The sequence below is a fragment of the Phalacrocorax aristotelis genome, chromosome 10 (genome assembly GCF_949628215.1).
Source record: "Phalacrocorax aristotelis chromosome 10, bGulAri2.1, whole genome shotgun sequence".
In the NCBI taxonomy this organism is placed as follows: Eukaryota; Metazoa; Chordata; class Aves; order Suliformes; family Phalacrocoracidae; genus Phalacrocorax; species Phalacrocorax aristotelis.
Genome location: NC_134285.1, coordinates 19,022,047 through 19,038,096, shown reverse-complemented (window position 1 = coordinate 19,038,096; position 16,050 = coordinate 19,022,047). Strand labels below are relative to the sequence as shown.

Genomic DNA, 16,050 nt, shown 5'->3' with positions numbered 1-16,050 from the left:
GGGATTACCTGCTCTGTGCCAGGACTGGTGACCCATCAGCCAAGCCGAGCATGGCCCAGCAGAGACCTGCTCCTGGGGCAGCTCTTCAGGGGGGATGGAGGATAACGTGGACGTGAGTAGCTGGAATCAGCAGGATGGGAGAGCTGGTGTAGAGTGGGGGAAGAGAGGTGGAAAACAGAGCAAACCCCGCAGTCCAGAGCAGAGCACAGGGGGAAAGCCTTCCCACTGTGGAGCAGCGTTTGGAGACCAGTGCTGCCAGGTCTGTGATGCAGGGGCAGGTTTGCCTGGTTCCCATACATATCCATTGCTGATTAGCCAAATTTACATTTAGCTAACTTTACATTGCAGTGCCTGATCTATCACCAGCCTGGAGACACAGCTAGAGCAACTCCTGTTTGAAGAAGAGTGTCTGCTTTTGGTTTCAGACCCAAACCCCAAACCCGTCTGACCAGCTGGAACCCAGTTTCAGGTTACACCCTGCCTTGCTCTCTGGGTGACTTAGTGGGTAATGATCTCACTCCCAGCACACCTCACACGGTAGTTGCCTCTCCAGGTATCCACACATGTTGCATCCCCCATCCCCACACCCTCCCCAAGCCATGGGACTGCTGCTGCAGCAGCAACACCGGAGTGCCCTCCCCTGAGCTACCGCAGTCTGGGCAGATGAAAGGGTGCAAGATAGCAGGCATGGGAATGGTACCTGCCCCCTCTGCAGGCCATTGCTTCTCAGACATCACTCCCACATCAGATAAGACAAACAATTCCTTTATTATCAGAGTGAGCACACACAAAAAAAAAATAAATCAAGATGTTAGGTTTATTGTATAGGACATGACAGGCTGGGGGAAAAACAAAGAGATGGAAGAAATTCTGTGAGACAGATCATGAAAAGCTGTAGAGGAATCTGACCAGCCCCAGGGACACTGAGGCAGATGCCCGTGATGTGAGCGGTCAGATTGGCAACAGGCTGTGGGCCATGGTTTCTTCCCTTCCAGCCCAGGCATCAGCCCAATGAGGCAGCTCTCCTGGGGGTGCAATTGAGAGGAGGACCTCAGCCATGCCCTGAGCTGGACAGAAGGCTTCACCAGAGCCTTCCAGAGCCACTCTGCCCTCAGTCCTGAAGGGGCCCAAGCGTTTTAAAGTCTGTACATAGATTTATGCTTCTTACACACACACGCGTGCACGCACACATGCAAACACACACGCACCGATTTCCTCTCTACTCACAGCAAGTTTTCCAAGAGCAGCAGGCGCTGGAAGTGTGGGGATTGGTGCCAATCTCACAGCTGACAAAACGTACCAGGCACTTCAGAAATAGTAGCTTCTGCCTCAACAGAAGTCCTCAGCTCCCAGAGGCACAAGCCTGGACAACAGAGATGCAGCAGTACAGATCTGGGAAGCACCTCACTGCAAACAGCCTGCGGGGAAGCAGACAGGACCTTGCCGAAGCGGGGATGCCACATGCTGCCACGGGGCCAGGGATGAGCTCTGGACCTCCTAGGGACTGGGCTCATCTTGCACTGGGGGTACGGGACAGCAGGAACGAGGGAGTCCAGGGACATTAGCTGGTGGTATCCAGCCCTCTCCTGTGTTCTGGGAGATGCCAGGGACTCGGGTCAGGCTGCGTGCTCGGAGGAGAGCGCAATAAAATCAAAGCTGCAGCAAAGGTCCAACTGCGAGGGGGCTCAGTCCTTCCACCCTCCCCTCAACATCAGCAGGAAAAGCAGGGACATTTCCTTTCACTTCATGTGAGAATAAATAGATATTTTCTCAGTGTGTTTCGCTTCAGACTGAAGACTGGAAAATCAAACAGACCAACTCACTGAGAGAAAATGGTAGACACATACTGTACATAGGAGGCTGTAATATGACAGCCAGGCAGAAAAAAATCTAGGTGTGCTTTTCTGTTAAAAAGCAAAGCCTAGTGATTAAAGCAGGTATTTCTGTTTCCTTCCATCTCAAAAACAGGAACCACTGGAGAGTGTCACAGAGCCCATGGAACAGGTCTGGACAGTTATGTGAATCTCACAGCCCTAAAGAGGCTCACCATGATGGGGAGGACTGCTGGGAGGCAGGGCCACCTTGCAGAGGACTAGGGGAAAGGGAGGAAAATATGAGGTTGGGTGGAAGAACATGGCACTGCAAACAAAAATTTGCTGGCTTTGGTGAGCTTGCACCATTCACCGACATGAATGCTACACAGATCCAGTCCCAGGGTCCTTCAGTAAGTTCTGTGGAGTTGTGCTCTGGGTTTGAGCAGGAAGAAAGATGTAATTCAAGGTTTCACTGGATTGTTTGAGGTTAGAAAGGGATAGACATCAGAGAGCATCAAAATGCTCCCAGATCCTCACTTTCCAGAGCAGCCATTTAGCCAAGACAATCACAAACACTAGTACTGCCAAATCATGGCTAGATCTTGGCCTGATGCTACAAATGTCTTCAAAGAGAAGAGTCCTTCATGCACAGGCCTGTATCTAAAAACAGAACCCTGGAAGTTTTGGGGAGTGCCCCAGTGCTGGGCTGGAGAGAGAGAGGCTGTAGGTCAGACTGGTTTGGTGGCACTGCTGTAAAACAGATGCTCAGTGTCTTCTGTGGTGGAGAGGGTTGAGTTGGTAGCAGCGGTCGGCTGACACTGGCGGCTGTTTTTCTTCCTGTTCTTCAGGAAGAAGTAGCCGATGATCGCCAGGACAACCATGATGCAGATTCCGAGAAGCACAGCAATCACTACCTCAAAGGCACCTGTGGGGGATACAGAAACACGTTAGAAGGGCTGCTCCATGAGCTCTGATGTGCCTGGGGCAGTCAGGAAGAAGCAAGCACAAAAGCCACTGCAGAAGCTTGCTGGCAAAGACAAGAGGTGGGCAATAGCTGGCTTGATAGCAGGGTGGTCACTGCACAACTGGGCAAAGAAGGCGGCAACCACATGGCATAAGGGTATAGCCAGGGTATAGCCAGCCTGTCTCTCCCAAATTACGGTTCCCATAATTTCCCAGATGCACCACGCCATCTAAAGGCTATTCGGTAACTTCAGCAGGCTTGGCCATTTGACCCATGAATATCAAGCCCTTCTGCAATGTTGGCCTTGCTACATGTGTCAACAGGGAGGCCACCAAGGGGTGGTCGAGAAAGCACCTCCTGGTTGGCATAACACTGTCAATGAGCTGTCGTGGATAAGCTGAATTTGAGAGGAAAGAGCTCGTAGCAGTGCTGTGAGCAGTTGGTCTTCTACAGCCAACCAAACTCCTGCATCATCAGTGGAGACAGTCAAACATGATGCATTTGAGAGCTGGTGTGAATATGAACATAAAATCAATCTCTAGAGTGGAAGAACAGAAGCGTATAATTTCAGTTGTCTACTGAAGAAAGAGGCCTTATAGCTCTGTGGCGAAAGGACACCAACTTAATGTGATATTCTTTTAAGAACTCGTAATTCAATGGCTTTGGTGTACTTCACAATTGTAGAGAGGGTGTGTAGGGTCATCAGATTTCCCCATAGTCTAGCACCTAATGTTAATCACATGCCCACTCGGGCCTTCTTTCTTGCAGAAGTTAGTGGTCCATATGTGAACTTGGCTCTTAGGAAGAATTTTACTTGCCGTTTTCTGATGTTGAACAGCGGAGAATTCATGCAAGTTGATGAAAAGAAAATCAGTAGCCTCTGATATGAACTACCGAGCCACAGACACAGGAGAAATTGGACCACAGATGCACAGTGAACAGAAGCATCTCTTGCCACTGCAAGCATCCCACAAATCCCACATCGCTCCCTCAGCTTCAAAAAGAGGGTGGAAGAGAAGGTTATTATTCGCAAGGAAAGACAAAATATTTTTCAGGACAGTGTAAAAGCAACAAGCAAGATCTGTAGGAAAAACTGTCACTCACTTAAGATAGCACTCTGGGACTCAAATGATTCCCATCTCCGGCCAATGGCATCTGCTTCTGCATTGGGAGCAGAGAGGGAGGGAAAAAAGTTTTACAAAGAAGGTTGGGAGCAATGGATAAGACACATTTCTGAGGAGCATATTTCCAGTGCTCTGAAATGACTGAATGCATATAACATCCCTCTTGATAGCCATGGTACTGAGCTCTCAGGGCAGGCTGTGAGGCACAATGTGGCTGAGGGTGGCACTTCAGAGAAGCATTAACAGATACGGCTTGTTTCAGCTGTCGGCCTCCACAGCAACACGTACAAAACTCTACAGTGTAATTCTTTCCCTCTTGTTTGTTTAAAATTTCTGCCTAATATGTGCCATTGAGGATTTCTTAATTTCTTCCCTCCAACTTGGGAAGAACTGGAGCCAAGCTAGAAAGTTAGGTTCTCTTTAGAGAGGCCATACCATATCTCTAGTTAGTTTTGACATCCTCTTCTGTCCCTTTTTCAACATCAGCACCCAAAATGCTTTCCAGCTCTGAGAAATGACAGCCTGCATTGCAGAAAGATGCTGTATACACACACAGTTCCCCTTAAGCCATTGGTCACGTTGAAGAACACTGTAAGGCATGGCCAGGGTTTGAGAGCAGAGCTGCTTTGACTGAAAGCTCCCAAGTCACTGTTTCTTTTGGACTACAGAATTTAATCTGGAGTAACTTTCATAGTTTGATCAGTAAAACTCCAGCCTTCACTATACTTACTTGTGATGCCTGAACATGATTTCATGCACTCTTCCTCTTTTTCAAAGTTGTTGTTGTTGCCGCCACAGCCCCCGTAGGTGAAGGGGTCACATTTCTCAGAGAATGGGTTATAGTACCAGCGGGGGATGCTCTCAGTGCACTGTCCAGTATCAGGCAAGTCCACACAGTGACCTGGCAAAGAAAGGGAGAGGTGCTCTAGCCCAAGTGGTGTGTTCCCAGAGCAACAACATTTTCTGCTTACAACAGAAGAGCACAAGTACCATGGCAGAGGGGATCCATGACCAGAGCAGTGGCTCTCAGGTTCCCACTGCCCAGCTGCCAGCTGCTCAAGTTGGCATTGCCAAGGTGAGCTGTCACCTGCCCATAAACCAGACTAGCAGGGAGGAAAAAGGAACATCAGAGCGTGCAGTCATGCTAAACCTTGGATTCAGTCCCCTGCAGAAACCACCTGTCCTCCTTGGGAGGCAGAAGGGAACGTGAAGAGCCTGGACACACAGAAACCACATTTCGGCTCAGGTCTCCTCTACAAGCAAGCTGTGTTTAAGCTGACTTTGGATAATCGCTTTTAGCCCAGCGACAGTGCCACTGTCTACACCAGTACAAACATGGCAATGGCATGTGATCGAGCACAGGCATATGATTACTCGTATTATGCCACTGTTGTGTCCCCCACACTGCTTTGGTTTGCACTATTTCCAGAAAAGCGCTGTAGGGTTTTGTACAGGCCAGGTACTGCACCCATCAGGTAATATGCATGAGACCTGCTTGAGTGGAAAAAGTTTAGGCAGGAGAGCGAAAGCCTCCTATAAACAGCTGTTCTCAAGGTCAGAGAACAGGCCCTTGCTCATTTTTAGCACAGGGACATCCCAGACGCTACACCTGTTTTTGGAATTATACAGGGAAGCAGTTTTACCATGGAACAACAGACTGAAGGAAAAACCAAAAGCTGGTAGATGTCAGCTAGGGTGGTCTGGACGGTACCCACCTTGCTTATGTGTGACATTGATTGCCTGCAGTCTATTGAACTCAAGAGCATCTGCAAAAGAAACATTTCATGTTAAAGCTTTTCTCACCAGTTGAATACAAAAGAAATGCCTCCGTCCATGTAGACATGGGCAGACAGGGCTTTCCTGCGCATTTCTTCGCTATCACATGCCAGGGAAAGGGAGATATAATTTGACGTTCTTAAATATCTCAAGCCATGAGAGGAACATGGGAAAAATAAAATGTAATATGAGAAACTATTCCAAATTTCTGTTTCATAAATACAGAGACAAAACTAAGGAAAACAAAGGCTGCTTTCTTAGGTTTTTCCTCCACCAAGAAGTATGGGGAAACTGCTATGACTCCAGGTTTTAAGAAGCGTGAAAGAGCACTCATGTGGGATATAAGAGAGGACAAGAAGGATGGATCACATGCTTGCAACCTAAAAAGGCAAAAAACCACCCACATATAGGAAAGAGATTATGGGAATTCTGTCAGAAGAGGAAGGGAGGAGGGATTAGACTTGGGTGACTCGCCAGTGTGCATTTATATTAGCATAATGAGAGGATGTTAAGGGAACTGTGACACTGGACAGACCGGGAGAAATCATGGTCTCATTTCCTTTCTCCCAACTCTAGGAGAGCAGGTACGGTCATTCAGTGAGAAAAATATTGGAAGTGGAGAGGAGGAAAGGCTCTGAAGTCTTACAGACAGGTGCAGAGAGTCGAAGAGTATTTACGAGGCAGGAAACATCTCAGAAGGAAGATCTGCAGAGATACAGGAGATGGCAGAACCTGCAAATATAATACGGCAGAAAGAGGTAATGCAGGGTCAGGAGATAAGAACAGAAGGCACTGAAAAGCACCTGTAACTTAGATTGCACTTTTCCCTCCCTGGGCAGATACTAAGCTGTCTAAGCCAGAATTTGAAGTACTTACATTGTTCACAGTACATCTCGTCCGATCCATCAGCACAGTCGAGAGTTTCATCGCACTCCAGATAAGCATCAATGCAGCAGCCATCCTTGCATCTGAAGAAGGGGGACTGACAGTTCCCATTGCACACTGCATCAGAAACAGTTCAGATCGCTCATTAAAATTCATTCTTTCTCCCTGCCACACAGATGCTTTACGAAGGAAGCTGCTTAAGAGCTGCTGATAGGGCTGGCAAACAAGAAACAAGGCATATTGTTTAAGGTCTATCTTGCTGCCTTGGACTCAAAAAAAAAAAAAAAAAAAAAAAAAAAAAAGATTTCCTGTTTATGAATGAAACATTGCTCTGGGAGCAGCCATGCTTCCTCTCAAAAAAAGAAGTACACAGAAGGTGGAAGCAAGAATGAGCCACTCAGGAAGAATATGGAGACACTGCCCAAGCATGGGGGATTAAATTAGGAAAGCCAAACTGAACCCTGCACACCAGGCCGTGAGAGCAAACGGAGAAGAGTGGTTATCCTGCTCTGCTCCAGAGGCGGTCCCAAACGCTGAGTACTGCGCCCAGTTCTGAGCTCCCTAGTGCACAGAAGACATTGGCATAGTGGAGTGAATTCAGTAGAGACTCAGCAAGGGGCTGAAGCACAAGACCTAGCATGAGGTTATGGAAAAGACAGACTCATTTTGGAGGTGCATAGCAATAGGGTGAGCAGCAACAGACACAAGTGGCAACAAGGGAATTTGATTTGGCGTAAGGGGAAAAAATTATAACGAGGGTCATAAAACACTGGCACAGGTTGTCCAGAGAAAGTGTAAAATCTCTTTCATCAGAGATACCCAAAAACTGGACTGGATGCAGTCCTGAGCAACCCAATGTGACTCAGTGTGGCCCTGCTTTGAGTTGCGGGTTGGACCAAATGACCTCCAGAGGTAATTCCCAACCTGAATTATCCTATGACACGGAAGTGAAAGGCTTAATGAAGAAATTAGTCTCCAGTGCCCCACTTCCCACACTGACTGAGTGCTAATCAAAAGCCACAGGAATGGACGTGAGGCACTGAGCCTGAGCTCACAGCAGGGTTACACGGGGGTACAGGAGGCTCACCTGGCTGTTGTCGCCCACCAACAGAACCTGAAGAGACAAGGGGAAAACTAAAATAAATTTACCATCGCATCATTTTGTCAGCTCAAGATCAGCTTTATATTGCCTTCATATCTCACCTAGGAAGCGCATATTTTCTGGAAGCAAGCACTGTAGGGTTTAGGGAGGGGAAACACAGGTATCCACCACCCAGAGACCCCAGATGAGTAGTACGCGTGTGAGACAGGCCTGGAGGAGCACAGGGGAACTTCCCACCACTAGCTAGACTGTGCTCAAACAGGCTTTCTTTTCCAAGGCTTTGCCTCCTCCTTAAGCTGTGGACCGCAAAGGGCCTGGCAGCGGCTCAGCCCATTTATCTGAGGTGGAGCTAAATCATTCTCAGACTTGGCTAAGAGTGCCAAGGGAGAAGGTTAATTGCATTTTGTGAGTGAAGCACTTCTGGCTCCCCCGCAGCACAATGCTAACCCTCTGAATTTAGGTTTCAGATGTGACATGAAGATCTGGTGACGGTTTCTGTAGCCAGAGACACACCAGGGACACTGACAAGGGGAACTGCGCCCCAGGAGCTGGGTCAGATATGTTGGCAGTGTAAGACTAGGACTCCCCATCCATAATTACCTGGTCTCTTCAGCTTTCTGGGCTCTAACTAGCTGCCAGCCAAAAAGCTGCAGTACCTGCCCGCAGGGTCATCCCAATCCTATGAGAAAGAGGGGGCTGATTTTTGAAGCAGGCTCACCTCTAACATTCTTGCAGGCGAGTTTACACTCCTCTTCCCGTAAGTAGTTGTTCTTGTTGGGTTTGCAGCCACCAAAAATGAACTCCTCACACTGCTGAAGGTTCGGGTTGTAAAACCAACGTGGAAAAGATCCCCGACACCAACCCACCTTCTTAGGAGTCAAACAATGCTCTATCGAGAAAGTCAACAGAAAAGACTCTTAGCTTGCTTTGCTTTCACATATACAAAGGAGAAAATCTTCCAAAGGGAAGTTCATCAACAGTGTGGACATTGTCTGACAGATTTATAAAATCTTGGGTGGCATGGAGAACCTTCTCCCTGCTCCCATGGAGTAGGGAGTCAGGGTATATATTTTCTTATATGAACGTCAGGGTCACAAAATCGAATTAGAAGGTGCCACATCCATAAAACGAAAGGAGCTGCTTCTCCACACAGCACATAGTTAAGCTGTGAAACTCCTTGTTTCAGGATGTTGCTGCTGTGCAAAGATTACATGAGGTCAAAACAGATTCATCCATGGCTACTAAACACAAGGACGCCACCTTCTGCTTAAAAAAATAATCTCCCAGCTGCAAATTCCTTGGGGACTAGCCAAACATAGTAGGGATTTACTGATAGCATGTCATGTTCTTGTACTCTTTGCAACTCTGGACACTGTTGGATGCCGTGTACTGGATTTTGGACAGACCATTAGAGTCACCCGGCATGGTTGGTCTTATATTTTTATGGTACCTGTGGTGGGAGGAGAAATTCCCTGCTTAGCTACTACTCAGCCATTTGCCCAAGAACCCCTTGCTCCTAATGCACTTGTAATGCTGAACATTTTGATCACTAAACAAGGCCATTAAAGTAAAACATATAAATAAACCCAGGGACACTTTGAATGTCGTGCAGATGGCTCCACCTATCCTGCGGCTTAAGGCAATTAGGGCCTTCACAGCAAAACCATGGCGTCAACAAGACCTTTCAGGTGCTCCTGTCTTATACCCTCAGCTGCACCCTAGGCTTCAGCCACTCTGGCATCACCCCGCAGAGGGCAATGGCATGCAGAGAGGATGGGGTTATTGCGGGTCACTCCTTCTGCAAGAGGATGCAAAAACCCTAACACAGACCACTATGAATGCGGAGACCTTCAGCTACTTGTCAGGTGCAGGCTTTTACTGGGAAAATTTGACATGCAAGTCCAGTCTCTTGACTGTGCTCTTTTCCTATCTACCCCTCTGAGAAGAGCACCAGTAATGCCAGAGTAGCACCCAGGCTGGGGGACTCCAGCTGGACATCCGTGGGCTCAGGCTCACCTTCAGTCTGCTCAGAGTTCAGCACCATGATGGTGATGTTGGCGAAGTCTTGCTGTTGTGCAGTGTCCGTGACAGTAAGCTGGAAGACGTAAGTCCCCATCTGTAGGTTGGAGATTTCTACCTGATCTTCTTCATGCTTCTGAGAATGCGAAAGAAAGGCTTATGCAGAAGAAAATACCTCTAATGAAGGAGTGAGTGAAACCATGCCCATTTTCCTGCATTAGGAAGAAAGAAGCTTGGCTGAAACCCCCCAGCACCCCCAACCCCCCTGGCATGAAAGATGTCTCAGTGCTATACAATCTCCCCAGATCCATGGGCTGGTACCCAGCTGGAACAGCAGAGAGAAAGAATACCACAGGCATAATTAGATATTTCATATTTTGGGACATTATGAAGGCACAAGGGGAATAAAAATCTTTGGAGAGCTGAAATACCTGAAGTATTTATTTTACTTTTTTAAAAATAAGCCCCGCTATGAATCATTTACTTGGTACACAAGGAATAAGCTAGGTGTGTTTAAGAAATATATACTCTCTTATTTTGAATAGGACACGTATATTTAGTTTTAGAGATGGAAACAAGTGCCTACTTCTTTGCCTGCTGAGAGGTTTCTAAAAGACAGTGAATTATTTTGTCAAAATGGAAAGCTGTGATATTATTGGACAGAATTTTTCCCTATATTTGCTAACAAATTGGGCCTCCGTTTCCAAGCTATCTCCCTTTTTCATTAGGTTTCAAGAGAACACAGTGTCGGCATATATCATCTTAATGTAGTTAACGCAGCATAATACTGGAGGACTCTTTTTTTTTTTCTTTTCTTCCCCTGAAAGTTGCTTTGGTTGGGCTTGGGGGAAGGGAAAAGGAAGGAAGCACTTCCAGATATCCACAGTCCCCTCAGCACCCTAGAGCCAGCCATTTCTGGTCTTCAAAATCAGCTGTAGGCCTGATGCTCTTGTTTGCTAATTCTTCCAAAAGGTGCCATGAGGACTTCATTTGAGCTCCAAGGCTTTCCAGAGCATTTTGCAGAAGTTTAGCAGTAATCATTTGCTCTTCTAAAGCCACAATTCACATTTAACTTCTATAAGATAGGCGGTGTTCACACCCCAGAGATCTTGAAGCCAGTCAGGAGACATGACTTCTGCTCCAGCTCAGATAAAATAGGAGTAACCTATGGTCTAAAGAGAGGCAAAGTTCAGGAAAAGCCCCAGGAGAACAGAAGCAGAGCCTAAGACTGGATTATTCAGAGCCAGAGGTGGAGAAGCACCAAAGTGAAGCAGAGAAAAACTAAAGGCAAGCCCCTCACTTAACTACAGGAGCTTGGGAGCAGAGGCAGGTCTTGCACCGAAGCTGCTGCCCTCATGAATACCTCCACCCAGGCAGACCAGGTGTTGCTCAGGAAGGCTTGAGATGACATCCTGGTGCAGGGAACCCGAGACATGATGAGGCCAAGAGATGCCACGTCCCAGTAGTGTGCAAAAGAGTGGGGGCAACCATGAGGAGTGCTCCGTAGCTTTTGGGAACAGGCTCATGGGTGGACTGCCTCAAGGAGGGAATGACAAGGTGGCCTCTAGGTCACTGACTGTGGGAGCTCAACCTAGTGCAGGCTATAGGTGACACTGAGCAAGCTGCTTCCTTTCTGCAGCTCCCTACCTTCATCTCCACAGAGGGGTCGCCGAGGACCTGCTTCCATTCATAGCTGACTATCCCTCGGTCATCCATGCTCTCTGTGCCTCTCAGCATCACTGACTCCCCTGGCTGTACCCTCATGTCCATGCCAGTGCGGGCTATTGGAGGATGGTCATCTACAGAGGAAAAGCAGAAGAAGGCTTGGGTAAGAGGCTGAAGGGTCCAGTCCTTGTCTTCATAATAGGAAGACAAAGGGAGGGGGATTCTTCCAGGCTAAATCAATACAGACTTCAACCACCGAAAGGAAAACACTTTTATACATCTGTGCTTCTTGCAGCCTGAGCAAGCAACAGGTAATCAATACCATTATTACTGCCCTCACTAATTTAGTAACTCCGCAACCCATGCTAGCAGTGCCTTTGAGCCCGTTGACTCTCAGGCCACTTGCTGCCCACAAGAACCATCGTAAGAGGGTGTCCTTGTGGCTACAGTCATTGTGCTTCTGACCATCGGACCACATCCTCGCAAAACAGCACAGAGCAATCTCCACCCTCCACTTAGGGAGATGACCTGATGTGGGCGTTGAAGAATGTGGAACCGACTCTCATCATTCCTACAACCACCTGTAAGCACTATGTTAGCACACTTAACCAGAGCTATACAATGCGGGATTTGGATGGAAAATATCGTTCCTCCACCTCCTCTTCCACCCTACTCTCTGACACGCATGCCTTAAAAAAGGCACACAAATGCCATTCATGAGACCATTATTTTTGTGCCATTCCACGGAGTAGCTTACTAGCAGCCTCCATGATCCACTAAACACTTTTCCAGGCTGTAAGTGTAAGAGATGAAAACTGATCCCTGCCTGTGCCAGCAAGAACAGTCTAAACAATGACACAATTGAGCCCGACCCATAACCCCTTCTGGCCCAAATGTCTCTGATCGCAGGCTTCCTGCATAGCTCGGCCCATAAAACTCCACCTGGTAGTGCCTGTACCAAGTCCAAGACTCAATGTTCAAGTTCAGACTCAGTCTTTTGTAATGGCATCGATTGTCATTTATAAGCTAGATATAAATCACTCTACCATTACTCTGTTCTATCGACTGTGACTGAAGAAGAGGATTAGTGCCCAAACCCCTTAGAAAATTACTCCATCAGCTAATTACTTGCACTGTCGTAGACGTCTAGCACTGCTGACACTTGCTAGAGCCTACTGAAGGGACCTGCAATATAAGGCGTATATACCAACAAACCTGACATTCAAAACAAGATGCTTTTTGGTTCTTTCATCACTAAATTCAGTAGGATAGAGGGTTTTGCAACATGTACTCCAGATCAGCTACCACAAATCTACCCAGAATCTTCTATTTTCTAGTATCTTTGACCAAATGAAGACATATTCATTCTGTCCTGGTCTTACAAATGCTGCTGCCACCAGAAAGTCAGAGGAGAAACAAACCTCCCTTCTTTACACATTCAAGCATCGTACTCAGCCTGTCTGGCTGCAGAATCGGGAAGGGTATGTGTGCACCAGCCCGCTGCGGTTCCCCCTGCAGCTGATCTCCCCCACCACGGGGCTGACGGGGCTGTAGTTTTACTATACGAGAAGAAGTCGGCCACTTCTAGCTTGTGCAGCTGCAGGGCTTATGGTTACATTTATTGCACCAGACTGCGAGCTCTCTGCAGTCTGTCACTGCTTCGGGACGTGGTTTAGGAGGCATGAGGGTGTTAGGCTGACAGTTGGACTTGATGATCCCAGAGGTCTTTTCCAACCTTAATGATTCCTTGGCTTTATCTTTTATTCCAGCTTTTCATGTAGGTATTGGGTGGAAACAATAAGGGATCAAGCTTATATTGTTGAGCTTGATCCAGCCACTAACACAGGCAGAGGATACCCAGCTGGACTGAAAGAGGCCAGGAGGACACCACCTGCATCACAAGCAGAGATCCCACCTGGTGTCCCTTCCGCTTTGGGTGAGGCATACCTCCCTGCTGCTTCTTCCTCAGGGCTGCATCCCAGAGTGACAGGTCCCGTCTCAATCAGGCACAATGATTCCTTGCTGAAAGACACCAAGCAGGGCCAAGAGAGCCCGGCACCTCTTGGTTTTGAGCAGGGCCAGCAGAACAAATAAATGGAGTTTTGTTTTATTTTCAAGCAGTCTTGCTGCAAGAATATTCATAGGAGAAAGCAATGACTGGGGCTGGCAACACCTTCCAAACTCAACACGGAAAAACAGCCCCACAACCACCTTACACACAGCACTACAAGCCCTAGAAAGGGAGCACATTCCTGCCAGTCCTCCCAGGCAAACACCATGACCCTGGCAGCAAGAAGGGCAGCCTGCAGCCTGCTTCCTGCCACCCTCCCGCCAGGGCGCGCCCAGCAGGTGGATGTGATTGCACACGGGAAAGACCAGTTCTTCAGCACCGCTGAGGCTCGTCATTAACTCATGACAACTCTAAATCGTGTTTTTTCTTTGTCATTTTTAAGCATGTACACTTTAAAAAAAAAAAAAAAAATCACGGGCCACATATTTCTCCACAGGTCAACTTAGTTACTTTGGGTTGTGGATTGCACAGTGAAGTAAAACGTTGGTTCTGATTAATGGGTCAGCAACCTTTCTGGATCCCATTTCTGGTTAGCCAAATTCCCCAACCCTCCTCACCTCTTTGGCAGCCGCTCCCACCAGAAAGGAAGGATTTCATTTTCAAGTCTCTCCCTTTTCTCCTTAGGATGCCGGAAAGCTCAGTGACTTTGGAGTATTTCTGCTACTCTGACTACATGAAGCCTTCCGTGGCGAGGTGACTGTTCTCCACCCAAGCTTCATAACCAAGGGCTGACTGAGCCAGCATGACTGTCAACAAACTGCTCCTAGAATGGAGATTCTCCATTCAGTTCGTTTTGCTCTGAAAGCCTGTTTGAAAAATGAAAGTAACCTTTGCTATAGTGCTCTTTTGACTATGGAAAGTTCCTGCTGTAAAACTGTGTAATTAACAGGGAGAGTAAAGCTTTATGATGCTGTTCTGTGTCGTGCTCTTTACTGTGGAACACGCACTCCTGGAGTCACATCATTAAGTCCTGGAGTCACATTATTAAGTGAAAACTTCCACTTCCATCTATAAAATTCATCAGAAGGTGAAATATCTTTCCTCTATGATCTTGGAGAACAGCTTGATAGAAAAAAATCCAAAATGCTTAAAAACAAATTTACATGGCTCACTGTGTATTCATGCCTCAGTCCCTGTTTTTTGCTTTTTAAAAAATTTAATCTAGTTTTAAGACTTATGCAGTCAGTGGTTTGTCTGGTTTCACCTCCAGCAATGAGTAAACTTGAACCAAAGCTGACGGGGGAACAGGAATCTAAAAGATATTAAATTCCTACAAGGGCTGCAAAAGTAAGCATCTAGGAGGGACGAGAGACCCCACTAGGGACCTCACTACCCGAACATGCAGGCACTAGTGAAATCCCACAGCTGAAAGCACTTGCAAAGCTCCCAGGTGGGAGATTTTTCTTGTGGAGCTCAAGTATCAGCCCTTGCCCTCGAGACACAAATTCACAGAAAACCAGATTTCCTCCATTCCAGTGCTCATGCAGATGCACCCTGCGTACTTGAGACTATAAAGCAATGCTTGAAAATACCTCAGAATGATTTGAGGTTGCCACTAGAAAGAGCTGGAAAGCTTTTTCGCGGCCTCTGAGGGGCTCTTACAGCCTCCTGCCATTGCAGGAGCAGCTCACAAATGAGACGAGCGTGGCTTGCACTAGGGACACTGAGGCACTGCAAAGGGAAGGACCTCACTGGGGACAAAAGCCACTGCTGAAAGCCACTGGGCGGCCCAGTAGCAGAGACAGGAGCAGAAATGAGGCCACCCAAATTCCAGCCCCCATGAGACACGCAACCTCAGAGATTTCAAGGGTCAGAAGCCACCTGAGCCTGCCTGCTGCAAAAGCAGGTGGGCAGAGGTGGGCAGCAGCACAGCTCTCCCTGCAAATGCTAAAGCTCTGCTCTTGCGTTGCTTCCAGGGAAGTCATTCAAAAGCGAACAGCTTTCACCGAGGCTTCATTCAAATCTTGCCCATCGACACTAGAAAACTCTCCCTTGTAACAGGCAAAGGTAATGAAGGATGATGCTGCTGCCACAGTGTTAATTTGCCTGAGGAGGGGGAGAGGGAGAAGGGAACAAGGCAATGCAACATAGTGCCTGGAGAAAGAGAAATATACGCTCTTTCTGTAGGGATTCATCCTGGCTGGGCAGCAAATAGAGTCATGATAAAGCCATATAGTTTTCCAACAACTCATGCAGACTGAAGCAGCTCTCAGCATGAATTTCTAGACGTTTCTATAGTGGTTTGTAAGTGGTTTGCACACAGCAGGTCAATTTAGCCTCTCTAAAACGGTATGGCATGACTGAACGACTATATTTTCAGAATAATGCAATCTGCTGCTGCTGCTACCAGGCTCCTTCTATCCTTCCTCAGGGTGTGGAAAAGCAGTCTGATCTGCTTTAGCAGGCAGAGGCAAAGACAGTCCCACAGGTCTTGGTGCCATTTTAGTAAAGATCGCATTGTTCCTCCAGTCTCCTTAAATAACTCCAGAGACAAGACCTGAGGTAGCCACAAAACGCGGCACATCAGTAAATCCTGTGTGACAAACAGTAATTTTGCAGCAAGTGGAGTGGAAGCTGCTCATCGCCTCCTCTGCGCAGGGAGCTGAACCGGCTGGTCTCTGGGGGTCTTT

At 47.5% G+C, this 16,050-nt stretch overlaps 1 protein-coding gene across 1 annotated transcript in view; it reads right to left on the bottom strand.

The window, feature by feature from the left end:
* Positions 1 to 749: 749 nt before the first annotated feature.
* SPINT1 (serine peptidase inhibitor, Kunitz type 1) overlaps positions 750 to 16,050 on the bottom strand; it is a 20,222-nt gene continuing 4,921 nt past the window's right edge. The window contains exons 3-11 of the mRNA XM_075105578.1: positions 11,332 to 11,483; positions 9,682 to 9,820; positions 8,384 to 8,554; positions 7,651 to 7,677; positions 6,555 to 6,680; positions 5,618 to 5,668; positions 4,633 to 4,803; positions 3,883 to 3,939; positions 750 to 2,739 (exon numbers count right to left, since the gene is read on the bottom strand). Of these exons, the coding sequence (XP_074961679.1) occupies positions 2,543 to 2,739; positions 3,883 to 3,939; positions 4,633 to 4,803; positions 5,618 to 5,668; positions 6,555 to 6,680; positions 7,651 to 7,677; positions 8,384 to 8,554; positions 9,682 to 9,820; positions 11,332 to 11,483 (1,091 nt within the window). The 3' untranslated portion in view covers positions 750 to 2,542. The remainder of the gene's footprint in view (positions 2,740 to 3,882; positions 3,940 to 4,632; positions 4,804 to 5,617; positions 5,669 to 6,554; positions 6,681 to 7,650; positions 7,678 to 8,383; positions 8,555 to 9,681; positions 9,821 to 11,331; positions 11,484 to 16,050) is intronic.